General features: G+C 50.9%; 1 protein-coding gene across 1 annotated transcript in view; it reads left to right on the forward strand.

Moving 5' to 3' along the window:
- LOC141970846 (fibrillin-2-like) overlaps window positions 1-16,449 on the forward strand; it is a 109,762-nt gene that overhangs the window by 58,514 nt on the left and 34,799 nt on the right. Inside the window, exons 8-16 of the mRNA XM_074927738.1 lie at window positions 220-345; window positions 7,592-7,744; window positions 8,390-8,587; window positions 9,270-9,413; window positions 10,621-10,740; window positions 13,102-13,227; window positions 13,707-13,829; window positions 14,560-14,835; window positions 15,623-15,676. Coding sequence (XP_074783839.1) covers window positions 220-345; window positions 7,592-7,744; window positions 8,390-8,587; window positions 9,270-9,413; window positions 10,621-10,740; window positions 13,102-13,227; window positions 13,707-13,829; window positions 14,560-14,835; window positions 15,623-15,676 — 1,320 coding nt within the window. The remainder of the gene's footprint in view (window positions 1-219; window positions 346-7,591; window positions 7,745-8,389; window positions 8,588-9,269; window positions 9,414-10,620; window positions 10,741-13,101; window positions 13,228-13,706; window positions 13,830-14,559; window positions 14,836-15,622; window positions 15,677-16,449) is intronic.

The raw sequence follows: 16,449 nt of genomic DNA on the forward strand, positions 1-16,449 counted from the left end.
GTCTCCATGAAGCACTTCTGCGTCACTCCCTGGGGACTCTGGTTTTCCACACTGATCTACTGCCAGGAGGTCACTTATGGTCTCAGGCATCCCATGACAATCCCTCACACCAGTTACTGCCCCTCTGTGAGCCCAGCTCTGGTCCTGGATCCACACTGCAGGTAGGAAAGTTGTTGGTTTGCAGGGAAATACAATCGCTGTTGGTTTGTTCTTTTCTAGATGTGGATGAGTGTGGTGCAATCTCTGGCGTGTGTGATGGCGGCGAGTGCACCAACACGGCGGGCAGCTACGTGTGCACGTGTCCACGTGGTTTCATGACCAGCCCTGACGGATCACGCTGCATTGGTAAGATGCTAGACAGATCTCAGGACCACAGATACTGGGGAGGGGGACTGAGATCACACTCTGAAAACCAGACCTGGTGATTTGCAGATCACCATCTGGTGATCCCCAGATTTGTACATCAAAGGGCACATTGTTCCTGCAATAGCTGGAAAATGCTCTTCTCCGTGTGCTGTCCTTGCATGTGCCATGGTCCATCCTGGTCACAGGGTTTGATGCTGTTGCAGACCTGGGCTTTCTCTGTCTCCGTAACTTGGGCCGCAGGTGCCCCAGTGCTTGAAGTGTTTGACGAGGGGCTGCTGAGGACACTAGAAGGAGTAGGGTGGAAGGGGTCTGGCTGGGTTAGCAGTCAGTTTGAGGGAGGATCCTTGTGCTCCTGCTCACAGAACTGCACCAGCTAGTGGGCGAATCCCAGGTTCTACCCCTTTTCTCCTGCATTAGATGACAGCCAGGGCGAGACACCAGTACTCCCACTACAACTGAACGGCAGGCACAGTGTGTGGTTGTGGAGTGTGTAAGTCCAAGGGAAGGCTTGCAAGCCTTCCTGGAGCAAAGAGGGACCCAGTGATGGGGAACATCCCACAACCACACCTTCATCTGCTGGCTTTGCAGAGGTGAAGGGGGGAAAGCTTTACTCCAAGTGTTTGCATAAGCAGCGCAAATAAAAGATTAATTTTCTAATCTCCTCCCTCTTCCTGCTTAGACCACAGGTAACGGCTCATAAATCCCCACTGCCCCAAGCTAGTGATCGGTAGGGCTGTGGACTCAACTGGCTTCATCTCACTGAACTCAGGTTTTCGGGAGTGAGGTGATTTGCACTGAGCTGGTTGTCTGGATCCCCCCTGCACCCAGCGGAGGGAACGGGGTGCTGCCCGAGCACAGCACGGGGCACTGCAGGCACCTGCTCTCACCCCCTCTGAACCCGCAGCGTTACAAGGCTCCTGTGTAAGCTCTTGCACGGTACCTTGTAGCTCACCGACCTCCCGCAGTATCCGATTTCTAGCAACAAAAGGCCTCCCACTCTCCTGTCCTGCAGACTGCATGAAGGGCTTTGGGGGGCCCAGTCTGTGCCAGCTCTGACCCAGTTGGGCTCAAGGTGTCTGTATTTCAAAACTTCCCAGAACTGGCGTTTGTCCAGCCAAGCGTTCCCCAGACTGATGAGTTGTCCTGCCTCCAGACTACAGAGCCTGGAGTGAATCTTGCATGTTTAACAGATCAAAATTCCTTTCCAAGCCTTGTAAATATTTGATGGTCCATTTCTCTTTGTAACAGACAACAGTTTCTGTGATAAATAGATCAGCTTTCTGTTTACTTGCTCTCAGCAGGGGCACTTATTTTAGTCGCAATGAATCTCCGGGTTTGTCTCACTATTCAGAAAGTTCATTCGCCTTTAGAAAGGCAAGGATGCAAGAATTTCTAAAAAGGAACTGTTAGAGCAAAGGCAAAGATCATTGTTAGTGCAGTGGAAAATGTCAGGTACAGCTTTCTGTTGAAAGTCCTGGAAATTAATACAGTAGAAAATAATTTCCCAATTCTTTTATATCCACAGAACCCGGAGTAAAAATTAATCATGTTCTAGTTCCGGAAAGAAAAATGTCGTAAAGTATAGCATACAAGTCACCTTGTTTGGGAATCTGATAGATTTTAATGAGAATGAAATTCTTTTCCTCCCTGTTTCCCAGACCCTGCCATAAGCCTGGAGGGGTGTGACGGCTGTTGGATGAGTCATACGGACATTTCCTCACTTTCCTTGAAACCAAGTGCTTCAAGAAATGAAAACTAAATAAAATTAGAAAGCCCAAATTTAAAAATAGTCCAGAGCTTAGTTAGCTGCAGTGGACTATGACTGCATCTGAACTCAATACATCATGCTCTAGCCATTTCCCTGAGCTAATATATGCTGCTAGTGTGCTGTCACATTTTGGGACAGGCAATATTTTTTCTGGCAAAATGCACAGATACTATCGGGGTGTTGTTGCCCCAGGATCCATATGTTGCAAACCCTGCTTCTATCGTTTGAGGGACTTTTAAGTGTTCCTTTTGAGAGTTTTTGGTAGTTTAGGCTCACGATTTATGTCCTATGAAAGAAATCAAATAAATGGTTTGTAGAATTGAAAATTAATAAATAACGTGGCTACCTTTAAAGCATGAACAGCATCAGGAGAGAGGAGAAGAGTTTGTCACACTGCCACCTCCCAGATGTTTAGACTGGAAGTGACCGTGGTGTCTCATATATCATGGGGCACCAGCACTGCCTATGTGGTGACTTTATGGTGGCAGGCTTGATATATTCCCATCCCTTTCCCCTCCCTTTTTAGTAAAGTAAACACCTTTTTATTACATTTGAATAATCTCCTGTAGTTTTTGCAGCTGAAACAGCAAGACACTGAGCTTGAGTTGATCCCAAATCTCATTAGCTGCTTTCACTGCCTTCCTCAGTAAAATGCAAACAGCGGTGTAGCTGGAGAAAGTCCGTCATAGTTTGAAACGAACATTTATTGAATGATTCAACCACCTGTGCTTGACATAAAGAATCCAGTTCCACACATGTTCATAACAGTTTCATTCATTTATGCTTGTAAAAGACAGGCTCAGTGTTTTGCAGGCAGCTAAAGGATCTGCTCCAGCAGGCTGTGATTTTTTTTTTCTTTCTTTTCAGTACGATGGGTTGCTTTTCAAGAACAGCTTAAAAGAATAATTTTAAAATGAGAAAAATGGCCTTGCAGATGCATTTCCAGACATGCACATGATGTTCCCTTGTTCGTTGCAAGTCACACTCCTGCACATTGCTTTCCTTGCTCTTTTTCCCTGATAGTGCAGCAGAGCTCTGAGAGATTTGGGTCTTATCTCTTCTTGGGCAACGTTGGCAGATTTACTGCCTAAAGTTCTGGGTAGGACCAGATCTTGCTTATCGTTACAGTCCTGGGCTTAGAGAAGGTTGGGAGGGTGTTGCTGAGGAGTTTACCTGCCTGGAAAACCCTTTTTGCCCACTTTGGCCATCATCCAGGAAAGGAAAGAGCAAGAGGAAAAAGAAAATACGAGGAGGAAAGCAAATGAAAAAGGAAATTTGTGTGGGCAAGAAATGACAAAAGGGAAGTGGTGTGAGGATCACAGGCTCAAAACAGATTGATAAGGAGCTGGGAAAGGAACCTGAGCAGAGCCCCCCAACAGCTCCCAAGGCATCGAGGGAGCTGGCGATGCTGCCAGGCAGAGACCTGCCGGGACACTTGCAGGAACTGGAGGGTGTAGAAGGGCTCCGTAGTTGCTCCATGGTGTGGACCTGTGCAGGAACCTCAAGTGCAAACTTGGTCATTCAGTCCACATTTGTAAAGCATTTCCCTCTAGAGAGAATCATTTTTTATCCGATCATTTCAGGGATGCATTTATACCTCAGCCTTGTAACCGTTGAACTGGGAGGTGAATTTGGGAAAGGAAGAACTGCCAGGGAAGGAGTGAATTTATTACAGCAAAGAAACTACCCTGCAATAACACTCAGAGCTTCCCTGTTTGCACTGCAGCCCTCCTGCAGTGAGACAGCGCAGCGCTGGTGGCCAAGGTGCGCGGTGGGAATTGCAGGTTGGTGGGAGCTGTGCACAGAGGGATGCTTTGTGCCTTTGTTCCACAGGACTCCTCTTTGAGACAGACACCACTATCTACCCTTACCCAGACAAGAATGAAATTGGTCAGGTTTCCAGAAACAAGGAACCTATGGTGGCATCACTGGTCCAGACTGACTGTCCTCACCACAGTTCGAGGCTCCCTTTTGCACCCTTCTCCCTTGCAAACCATTGGACGTCTTGGGTGGGAGACCTCTGGCTACGTGCTGCTGTGTTACAGCTCCCATCTGAGCTAATAGCCCCCAGGTCCTTTGTAGTCAGAGCCAACTGCCTTTTGCAACCACTAGTTTGTCTGGGTTTGGTCACTTGAGCTTCTCAGTTTCTGGACATAACAAGACACAGTGAGAGAAATACTCGCCCTTTAAATTCTCTCCTGCGAAGCAGCACCAATACTTTCTATTCCTCCATCTCTCCCTGCCCCTACCCCAGAGAAACAAAGCAGGTTTTCAGCAGGATGAACATTGCAAAATCCCTTGCAGATGCACAACAGATCTTAGACACCTTGTGCAGAGCACGAAGAGGATGCCCTACCTGAAGGGGAAGGTAGAGATTAGCCGTGCTGGGTAGTCACTCAAAGAGTGGAGCTGCTGGTGTGGGGCTTCTCCTGGGCATCAGGACACACACACCAGGATGGCCTGGCCTGGCCAGAGGGGTGCAGACTCCGTCAGAGCCCAGCAGGAAGGTCCAGCTTGGAGTGTCTCCTGTCCCATTATGATAAGCAGGCCAAACCCATCTCCGGCTCTGCCACACCTGGATGGACCTCGTAAAGCATCCACAGCCTCTCTGATTCCCTGAGAGACCCGTGGCTCTATCCCCCACCTCTGTGCGCAGTCTCATCTCGTGTGGAATTTTACCTCCTTTCTCGCAGGCAGCATTATCTGATTTAGTGAGGTTACTGGGCAAACCTGTTCCCTTAACAGCTGCAGAGGAAGGCAGAACAAACCCACGAGGGCTTTGCGCTCCTACCTCAGCGTGTGGGTGGTCCTGCTGGAGGTCAGAGAGAGACTGCAGGGACCCACTGTTCTTTCCATCCACCCCTCTCTCTGCCCAAGGCAGCTCCAGATGAGTTTTCAATTAGTTCTGACCTTCATTTCTGAGAGAGACTATTGCAGACTGCAGCAAAGACAGCTGAATTTAATAAACATTTGAGCAGATGAATAAAGGCTGGACCATTCCCTCTGTTACACAAACTGTTGTGACCTCCCTGCCTTGTCAAACTTGTCAGCACATGTCTGTCTGTGGAGAAGGAGGTTGCCTTCTCCAAATCACCCCTCGCCCATTAACTGGCTGGCTGTCACCGTGTATCACAGCCTTTGGGACAGCAACCATCCCACAGAGGAACAGAAGGAGCTGGGTGGGCTCTGTGCTCTCTAATGCCTGAAGGGTTTCTTCCAAACTCCCACCCTCAGATCTAGAAGTTCATTTAAGCTCAGCTCTAAGCCCTCACTTAGCTAAACTCCCATCAAGAGTTTGAGGTGCAGCTTATGGACCCACTATCCTGCCCTGGCTTGTTCACAGAGAAGCTTCTTTCTGGAATAAGAAGGGGCTACATCCTGATGCTAAGTACCATCAACCTGTCAACGTGCTGTGGAAACACAGCCCTCTCCTACACTCCCATCATCTGCTGAAGCCTGCAAAGACATGGGCATTGCTCTTGCACTCTTGCCAGAGATCAAGAACTCGGGATGACCCAAACACCCATGTGGCTGGTACTTCCCTTGGTTAGGATTAGGAGCTAATCCAGTGTAACATTCAATCCTCTCACTCAAATTTCCCTTCTCCTAGTTTGTCTTTCTACAAGTCTCTTTGGTGGATAAAGTTTCCTAAAAGGGAATAGTTCATGCTGAACTCAGTGCTGCAGAATGGCGGAAAGGATGTATCTGAGAAAAGACCTGCTGGTTTAGTCACCCTGGCTTTAAATGGGGTCACTGTCCTCTGCAAGTCACTGAGCTGTGATTAGAGAAGAAATGTAACCACAGCCCACAGATCAAACAGCTCCATGCAATTAATTTCAATTATATTTCAGGAAAGTGTCAGCCTGCTGGCTAATGTCAGTCTAGAGGCACAGATGACAAATCAGACTAGACTTTCCCCCTCATTAATTTACTTGAGAAACAAGGACGGGAGATGAATGAGTGGAAGATTCCAGGTTTTCCTACAGGAATTGGTGCCAGACGGAGCCTGCTAGACATGTGAAAGACCCTCAGTCTCCTGGGCCTTGTCCAGAAGCCACACACACCAAACACCAGTGCCAGGCTTGGTGTCTGTGGCTTTGGCCAGGCTCAGGGACTTTGACCACCATCCAGGGCTCGTTCTCCTCCCAGCTTAGTCCAGGCTGTGGGAACTAACCCGTGACCTAAAACAGGCATCCACTGGGAATGGCAGTGATCAAGTCAGAGGGATGTGGAACTGGGAACAACTCCATTTGTTTAGCGAGAGATGCTGGGACCACTGGGACCTGGCAGGGAATGTTTTCTGGGACACGGGACATTTGCCATTAAATCAGTTCTGGGAAGGAGAGGCAGGTCCTTGCCAGGCCTGAGATGTGCAGGACCACATCCCCAATGTGTCAGTGTCAGGGATCACTGCCTAATGCTGGAAGGGTTGTACCTGGATCCCCAGCCTGACCAAAGGGGTGTAGGAAATGCCCAACCACCTTGGTCTTCCAGCTCTGTCCTGCAGCAAGGGAGAACAAGGGAAAGGACTGTCGCAGCCAAGGCTTCATCCTAGAGCAGGAACGGCTGGGGAATGCCCACTTGCTGTCTGGGAACCCTCAAAATAGTAGCAGGCAGCACTGCATTGTTTTTATCAGAGAGAAGTGTTTTTAGTGGCAGAAGTTGGAGAGAAATATATCATGCTGGGTCTAACAGCCCAAGAGAGGAGAAGACACTGCTCTCCACATCACCAAGTTCAGGGCCTGCTGTACTGTTACATTGGCACTGATGGCCCACTCTTGGTCAAAAATATAATATAAATAAGCAAGACAGATACTAACATCGGAGGAGGAACCTGAAGAATGGACATCTCAGCCCAAATATGCAATTTTGTTGAATAATGTATTTAGTCTGGAACAGTTTGTCTGAGGGGACAGGTCAGGCTGTCCAGTTGTGGAAGTGTCAGTGTTTGCTGTTGCCTCCTGCAGACCACCTCCCCTCAGCCTGTTCCCTCTCCCAGCAGATGTGTTGGGTCAGTGGGGGAACATGTCCCTGACATCTCTAGTCAGTGCAGAAACTCTAGTGAGAGAAGGGAGAGACCTCTAAATAATCCCCTTTCTTTGGGAAGGTGAGGATGCAGGGCAAGGAAGGCAGCTCCCAACTGGAGAATCCGATGGGGAGGGATTGCCCACCTACTGCCTGTTTCTGACTCTTGGTCAGGCTGCTTATAATATTTAAGAGCCTAAAGGGGAATGTGAGATGTAATACTGGGGAATGAGGCCTGGACCTACAGCCTTGATGTGCTCCAGATGGAGGTGCTGGAGAACCTCATGATCTGGGAGGATGAGGCAGAACAGGAGGTCAGACGGGGACATTGGATGGCCAGAAGAGATGCCACTGGGAATGGGCACTCAGGACCTGACCAAGAGTATGGTGATGACACGTTGTGAATGTGTCTCCTTCTCTCCCTCTCTGCAGACCAGAGGATTGGGACGTGTTTCTCTGCTCTGATCGGGGGCCGCTGTGCCGGGGACCTTCCTGGCCAGTACACCAAGATGCAGTGCTGCTGTGACTCGGGGCGTTGCTGGGCCATTGGCCAGACTCCAGAGATGTGCCCTGTCCGGGGGTCGGGTAAGTGCAACACGAAGGGTCTCCACCTGCCACTGGTCCAACTCGTGGCTCTGATGGCCCAGGCTTGACGTGGAGAATCATCGACGTAACACCCAGAGAAAGGTCACATGGGGATGCTGGCTCTCCTGCCTGGGTCTCCTCTGAAGCTGAGCCAGATGAGTTCAGCCAAGGCAAGAATTTATCCCTTTCCTCCTACCCCTTCAGCTCGCTTTGGCTCCCACCATAACTGAACCTGGAGCCAAGCGAGGGTGAGCCCAGGCAGCAGGAGGCCCTGAGGAGGCACAGTACTGTAGATCTATCTCTCTGCCTCTCTTCTTTCATCACCAGCTCTGAGCAGGGCAGAGCTTTACCGTGTCTGGCACCCTCCTGAGTCCCGTCCTTTCCTGCATGAGGGGATCCCATGGTGCCAGCTGTCCCATGCACCCTGAGAAGCCGTTACCAAACACCCCGGCAAGCTGTGTCTCATCATCTGCTCCGGAGTGAAGGGGTGTTAAAGCCCTCCTCACCCATCTGCCCTGTTCCCATCCGCACCCACCCTCGTTGCTGCCTGCCGGTCTCCATCCCTCTGTTCTCTGCACTCTGGCAGAGGCAGGAGGGGGATTCAGGCACTCTTGGAAAAGCACTAAGGCAGCTGTTTTGTTTCAGATGAGTACCGCAGGCTTTGCATCGAAGGACTCCCAGTCGTGCCAGGGTTCCCTGGGAGCTTTCCAGGAATTCCTGGATTCGGGCCCAATGGTGTTGGGCCGGGACTCAACGGGCCTGGAGGCATCGGACCAAATGGGGCAAATGGACAAGGCGGGATCCCAGGCCTGCCTGGAATGGGCCCAGGAAGTTCAAGCATTGGTAATTAAAATTACTTTCTTACTGTGCTGACCCAATTTGGCTGCCTGTCTTAGAACACAGGCAGCGTGTCTGCCTGCGTGCCGGCCCACTCCTCTGAGCCGTGCACACATGAGCAAAGCGCCTGTGCTCTTAGCCAGCTACAAGGTTTATTTTGACACGAGAAGAGTGATGGGATGTGACACTAATGCTGTGCAGGATGCTGAGCCCAGAAGCAGATCAAACAGCGTCTGCTGGCAGAGCAAGGGAGCCGAGGCTGGCTCCAGTGCAGAATATCTTTCTAATTACCAAATGGGAATGAACTTTCACGTCACCACCTCAGTCTCTGCCTCCCCAAACCAAAACTGTTTTTCCCACCACCTTGGACACCCCTCTCATCTGCATCCCCATATTGCTCCTTGCTAAGGGCTGCGTTTGTGAAAATGCACTGGATGTCAATAGATATTGATTCCCACCTTGCTTCTGAGAGGCTCTGCCATCTTGTGCATGTCAGTGGGGTAGGGGCATGCCAGCTACTGCAGCACCCTGCAGAGATTTCTGAGGCAGCTCAGTTTGTGTCTGCAGCCCCATGCTTGTCCAGGACCATCACAGATCTGTCACGGTGCTTGGACACACCAACCCTGCTTCCTGGGAACAGTCAAGGCAGCTGTAATCCTCTACTTGATGCTGTCTCTGTGCTTTCCAGGAACTGCCACTTTGAATCAGACCATTGACATCTGCAAGCATTTCACTAACCTCTGCCTGAACGGACGCTGCATCCCCACCCCGTCCAGCTACCGCTGCGAGTGCAACATGGGGTACAAGCAGGATGTGCGTGGAGAGTGCATTGGTGAGTAGGCTCTGCTTGACACACAGGGTCAGTTCCAGCTATGCCCCGTGCCTGCTCCTAACAGCAGCTCCAGCTGCTGCCCCCACAGCCCCCGGCCCAGTCAGAGCTCCCCACAAGAGGCTGGAGATAGAGGGCTTGTGTCAGGTAACGAGGCAGTGTGATGGAAAGGGTATGTGTGCCCCGCAAGGAGTACCCAGGGTGACAGCTCTCCTCTGGTAGCCACAACATTGCCATTGGCTTAGCTGCTTGTCACTGCTTGGACAGAGCCCCAGCACCGGGGCAGTGCGGGTGGTGCCCGTGGCCAGTTCACGGTGTGGGAAGCCCCATACAACCAGCACCCATGATCAGGGAGCAGCAGGAAGGGCAGCGTGCTCTGCCAGATACCGGGCTGCTGCCTGCCCTGCTTACCCCCCAGGCTTAGGCTGCAGCCTTGACAGTCACCCCAGCTAGCCGGTGGCTGTCATGCCTACTCGGAAGGTTGAGGTCTCCAAGGAATTAGAAGGATGGCATCTTTCAGAAGAATTATCATTTTATAAGCAAGTGGGCTATTTTTTCTGCTATAAGGAGACTGTCCTGCTGAAAGGAAACAGTGTCCACCTACTGCAAAGAACAGCCTTCCTAATGGAAGATGTAGGTGAGACAGCCAACACGGCTTCACCAAGGGCACATTGTGCCTGACTAATGTAGTGGCCTTTGATGAGAGAGTGACTGCATCAGTGGAAAAGAGCTACGGATGTCACCTATGTGGACCTCTGTAAGGCTTTTGGTACAGTTCCCCAGAACATTCTTACTCTAAATTGGAGTGATACGGGTTTGGTGGATGGACTGTGGGATGGATAAGGAATTGGCTGGAGGACTGTGTCCAGAGAGTTGCGGTCAATGGCTCAATGTCCAAGTAGAAACCAGTAGCAAGTGGTGTTCCTCACGGGTCCATATTGGGACCAATACCATTTAATATCTTCACCGGTGACAGAGATAGTGGGATTGAGTGCACCCTCAGCAGGTGACACCAAGCTGAGTGGTGCGGCTGATTCACCCGAGGGAGGAGATGCCATGCTGAGGGACCTTGCTGGCCGTGCTGTCGGGATGCTGAGCGCTGGAGGTGAAGGACAGGCTCAGAATCTCACAGGAGGCAGCTTTTGTCACCCGTCCCGGTAGCTAGCTGTGTCTAATGGTGACTCACAGGTTTAGGCTTTTCTTCTTGCAGATGTGGACGAGTGCTCCAGCAGCCCCTGCGTGCATGGCGACTGCGTGAACACGCCTGGCTCCTACCACTGCAAGTGCCACGAAGGCTTCCAGAGCACCCCCACAAAGCAGGCTTGCATCGGTAAGTATTTTCTGTCTCTCCCTTTCTGTGCGGCAAGAGTGTCAGCAGGGTTATCGGAGACTTAGGTACCAAAGGAAAATGGTTGTAAAGGGGAAAGAGAGTGAGGAGTCCCCAGCACCAACCCACCTCCCAGCCAGGTGTGTGATGGGATTTCAGAAAGACTTAGTTGAGGTGCCAGCAGTGTCCTGGAATCTGTCTAGGAGAAATTTCCTCTATTTTTATCTACCTTAAAATTGGCTAGCAGCTATCAAGGAACTTACAGAGTCCTTTTCAAGAGCAGAACTCTACTTAAAGGTGACAATATTTTGTTTTGACAAAAGATAGGATTTTGAAGCATGTTTGTATCAATGTAGGGATTGTGATTTCTGGCAAAGTTGTTCCGTGAGTGTCTTGCAGCAAGGTGATGCTCTAGATGAAGGACTGCTAAGAAAGAGTGATGGGAATGTAATGTTCCATGTGAGCAAGAAGCAAAGGCAGATTTCCCTGTCAGTGCCCAACCTTTGATTTTTTTATTTTTCTGTCGAGTGGCTTCTGATGAAGGGGTTTCCAAAGGACCCCCCAACTGCCTGACAATGTGAAAGGCTTTCCTAATTTTCAAACTAAATCTTGTAAACTGAATTATTTTTGTGGTTCTCTTTCTGGCCGTGAATATTGGTTCATCGCTGTATCCTTTACATTTTTTACATGTTGGGGAACTACAACTTGTAACCCCCGTGTCATTTCCCTCCTAGACTAAACAAATGTAAGTCTCTCAATCTCCTCTCATTGATAACGTTTCTGAGCTTCTCATTGTCCTTGTTTTTATCTTCCCAACTTCCTCCATTTTGTCTTTATCTTTTCTCGTGTGTGATGCCAAAATTGGATGTCATTTTTCAGCTGTGACCTCTCTGGCTGATAGGACAAGAAACTGTCCCATGTGGCTTACGCACAGCTCTTCTGTTGATACAACCCAAGAGGAGGTTTCCTTCTGTGCAGGGCTACCCCATTTCATCTTGTGATTCAGACCTCTTTCTGCCAGGCTGCTCTCAAGCTAACTTCTCCACATTAAGAGAAATCTGCGAAGTGTCTGGATTGTCTGTTGCTTCTGGGGCCAGACTATCATTTTTCTGTAGTTTGCTTATAAAATAGTTCTGTCTTCCCCAACTCTTGACAAAGGGCCAGTAACAACACCCTATCTGAGATAGTCTTCTTCCTTTCTTTCATCTTTACCCAGAGGCATTCAGTGGCCTGTCTCACAGAGCAAGCAGACATCACGTTGACGTGCAACACAGCACCTCCCCTGCTGCTGTACTTCAGTCCCATTGTACCCCAACTTCTGTCCTGGAATTCATTTTGCTGAGGCACTGAAATGCCGGGGTTTCAGCCCCAAGCCCCAAATTAAGGTTGACATATGGGTGATTCCCACAGCCCTGCCCAAAGGGGGGTGAGTTTCCCTTTAGGCTTCCCCCCAGGGTGGTGCCGGCCTGGCAGACAGAGCCATTGGGTAAAGGAGCCCCAGGGGTCCCGCAGTCAGTAACCCAAGGTCAGGTGTCCCACTGAGGGATAACAGCTGGGACCGTTGCAGGAGGGGCAGTGTCTGTGTGTGAGGTGGGTGCCCTGTGCAGAGTTCCCTGTTGGGGAAGGGCCTCCCGCCTCCCTGGGACTGGGCTCCAGTCAGCTCTGGCTTTTGTAAACGCGGGCTGTGCAGAGATTCAGTACGTGGCTTCCTTGGTCTTATGTGTTTGGCTTGTTGACTTGGTTGTCTCCCGTCCTTTCTATGGGAAACTGCATGTCACCATTTATTGCACCCATTGCTGGTCGTGTGGTGTCGTTGTTGGGGTCAGTGGGATTGATGTGGATAATGTATAATCTGACTGACTTGTTTGTACCCCCAGCGCTCACCCATGTACTGACCCTTTTGTATCAAATACAATTTGGTTATTAGTTCATCTTTATGCTGGCTGTGTCCTTTGTGCTAGGCCTGATAATTGGCAAAACAGGCGCTGGGAGCACATCTCTCTGGCAGGCCTGAGTCCGTGGCTGTTGCTCTGAGGGATTTTGCTGTCTGCTATGGACTTGAACAGCCCTAGGAGAGTTTGAGTTGCAAAGGGGGCTCTGGGGCTGGAGATTGACATCATGGAGGGTCTGAGATCCCTGACCTTTAACCTCACAAATGTTGTGCTGCTTCTAGAGCATGCAGAAAGCTTTCCCCACACCTTTTCCATCTCCTGTAGTTTGTACAGAGGGAAAGAACGTGTTCCTGCAGTAGGGCACACTCTGAGCGTCTGAGAGCACTTGTCTGGGTTTCTCGTGGTGCATATTAAGCTGGAACTGCTTCTCACTTCACCTGCTGCCACTTTCTAATGTTTGTTTCCATGCCAGATATTGATGAGTGTATCATGAACGGAGTGATGTGTAGGAATGGCCGCTGTGTTAACACTGATGGCAGCTTCCAGTGTATCTGCAACGCTGGCTTTGAAATCACCCCTGATGGCAAGAACTGTGTCGGTAAGTGATTTCCTGATGTGCCTGGGGAGGGTGGGACTCAGCTGAGGCTATGTGCTCCCTGGAGGCTGGTGGTTACTTTAATCCGTACTGTGCTCCCTTCATCTCTAGGGCAGAGTGCATCTTAAAATGGGAGGACTGAAATAGGAAGGTGTTTTTATAAGTGTGCTCGTTCTTCTGGAGTCCTCCTGAAGGTTTTTGGGTCCAGGAGCATGAGCAGGTTGGGGTCTGGAAGGAGGACATTCTCCAGCAGCCAGTGTCCTGCTGGGACCTGCACTGGCTGACCAGAGTGCTGAGAGTGGTAGGGATGCAACAGGACAGCTCTCACCAGGAGAAGCAGCGGGAGATCTGCCTTGAGGATTAGCACCCACTGCCATAAGAAGCAATTGGACCGTGAGATGGGGGACAGAGAGTTTTTGAGCACAGAAGAGTCTTGTTGAAGCTCTTAGGCTCAGCTCACATTTTCTGTTTGTCCTCTCCAGATCACGATGAATGTGCCACGACCAACATGTGCCTCAACGGGATGTGTATCAATGAGGATGGCAGCTTCAAATGTATCTGCAAGCCTGGTTTTGTGCTGGCTCCCAATGGGCGGTACTGTGTTGGTGCGTAGGTCCCCAAACTTGGTCTCTGCCCCCTTCCCATCCTGCTGCCCACATTCCTGGGGACTTGTGATGTGTCTGAGGCCAAGGGGAGCTGAGAAAAACCGAGGCTGTTGCCCGGCATCTCCTGCTCTGCCACCGAAATTACCCCCCTCACAGCAGAATAGGCACAAGGGAAAACGTGGAAGCATTCTTGCACCTCCATTACTTCATCACAAATTGGAGTTTAAATCCTCTTTCTGAAGGCGGTTAAGCAGGGCTGTGAAGCTTTGCATGGCCAGTGTGGGCTGGCAACAGTCATCTCCACAGCTTTCCCAGCCCTTACAACATGTTCCACTGCGGTTTGTGTGCCACCTCCCAAAGCCAGGAAGGTTAGGATGTGGAGGCAGAATGGAGAATGGAGGAGGAGTAAGAAGAGAGCATAGCATTTCTTTGATATGGTGCTGTGACACGGGGTGAATCTCTGGGCCACTGCCCCTTTAACAGAGCTGAGACCAGACCCTGCTGCTCTGAGCAGGGGTTGGGTCACAGGAGACTGAAGAGCCCAGATCCCTGTTCCTTCCCTTGACCCACCAGGGACAGCCAGCAGAGCATGCAGGGGATGAGATGCTCTAAACTGCACCTCTGGCTCCCTCTTAGTCTCCAAGTCTCCCTGCAAAATAGTTCAAAACTCCTGTCTGTGTGTCCTGCTGCCTGTGGGTCGGTAACGGCCAGTTTGTTCCTCCTCTTTCAGACATCGACGAGTGCGAGACACCAGGAATCTGCATGAATGGCTGGTGCATTAACACAGAGGGCTCCTTCCGCTGCGAGTGCCTCGGGGGTCTGGCTATCGGGGTGGACGGACGGGTCTGCGTGGACACCCACATGCGTAGCACATGTTACGGAGGCATTAAAAAGGGCACGTGTGCTCGTCCCTTTCCAGGAGCAGTCACCAAGTCCGAGTGCTGCTGCGCTAATCCTGACCACGGCTTCGGAGAGCCCTGCCAACCCTGTCCAGCCAAAAACTCCGGTGAGCTCCCCTTCCATCTGAGTTTGTGAAAAGCCAGGAAGGTGCTCAGAGACATTCTGGGCCCCTGACACCTCCCTGAGATCGCAGAATCACTCAGGTTGGAAAAGCCCCTTGGAATCATCGAGTCCAACCCTCAGCCCGACTCTACAAAGTTATCCCCTACCCCACATCCCCCCACAGCTCATCCAAACGGCCCTTAAACACCCCCAGGGATGGGGACTCCCCCTCCCGCTCCGTGGGCAGCCTATTCCACTCTCTGACCACTCTTTCTGGGGAAAATTTTTTCCTAATGTCCAGTCTGACCCTCCCCTGTTGCAGTTTCCAGCCGTTCCCTCTTGTTCTGTCACTAATCGCCTGGGAGCCGAGCCCAGCCCCAGCCTCTCTGCAATGTCCTGTCAGGAGCTGCAGAGAGGGATGAGGGCTCCCCTCAGCCTCCTCCTCCTCACACTGAACACTCCCAGCTCCTTCAGTCACTTGATGGCCCAGGCAGCTTGGCAGTGACATGGGAAAGCCATAGGCAAGGGGAAAGGGGATGCCATGCAGTCAACAAACTCAGGCTGGATCCCCAGATCTGATGCTGATCTCGTTGCAGGGATTCTCACAGTGTTGGACTAACTGCAAGTATCAGCTCTAAAACACACGTTGCATAAGTATAAACAGACACTGCTTGGAAGCCCATAGCTGACATTCTAACAAATAAACAATAAATCCAGTGTTACTCAGAATTAATGTCACCGTGCATGAACTGTCTAGAAAAGCTAATGGCTCTGTTGTGCTCTCTACACAGCTGAATTCCAGGCGCTCTGCAGCAGTGGCATCGGAATAACAGCTGATGGCAGAGGTTTGTGCATCCCATGTACCAGATTCTAGACGGACACATTTAATGTCTCTCTCAGCTCTTTCTTTCAGCTGCTTTTAATGGAGTGTGCATGTGTCTGGGTGCCTGTGGGGGTGTGTGCCACGAGAGACTTGGCACTGCGGAGAGTTAGCGCGTTACACCCGTGTGTGTGAGAGCTGGTTGTGAGTGAGCACAGGAGAGCGTGGCCTGGGTGGGTGTAAGTGCAGGCAAGAGCCTACCTCTGTGTCAGTGGGTGTCTGTGGGTGGGATGTGAGCTTGGGCACAGAGGGAGAGGGGTGCTCTGTGTCTTTTCTTCTCCCTAAACCCCACGAGTGACTGTTGAGCAAGCATCCCTGAGGACTGTGTGTTGAATCAAATGGTGGATTCCTGGCACCCTGTGGGAACTGCATTGCTGGGGATGCACACACAGAGTTTGGCTTTACTCCCTGCTTTGATGGGAATGAAGAGCGTGACCAATTGCATCCTCTTGCTTGTTTCCCTCCTCTCCCCTCCAGCTCCTCGGTCACAAGAGAAGAGGGTTCACAGTCTCCCGGGGAGAGGGAGGTGATAAGCGCGTGTTGGGATGAGCTGCCAAGGGGCTGCTTTGAATTAGAGAGCTGTGCAAGAGGTCAGGCAGGCGGCTGCGCTGCCAGCCCTGGGCAGTGCTTGGATCAGCGGGAAGAGCACAGAGCAGCCAGATAGCTACGGCCTTTCAAAACTTTCCAAATGGGAATGAGCCAGAGGCAAAACCCTGGTGGCTTCTTGGGCTTCCTTCC

The sequence above is a fragment of the Athene noctua genome, chromosome 27 (assembly GCF_965140245.1).
Source record: "Athene noctua chromosome 27, bAthNoc1.hap1.1, whole genome shotgun sequence".
Taxonomy (NCBI): Eukaryota; Metazoa; Chordata; class Aves; order Strigiformes; family Strigidae; genus Athene; species Athene noctua.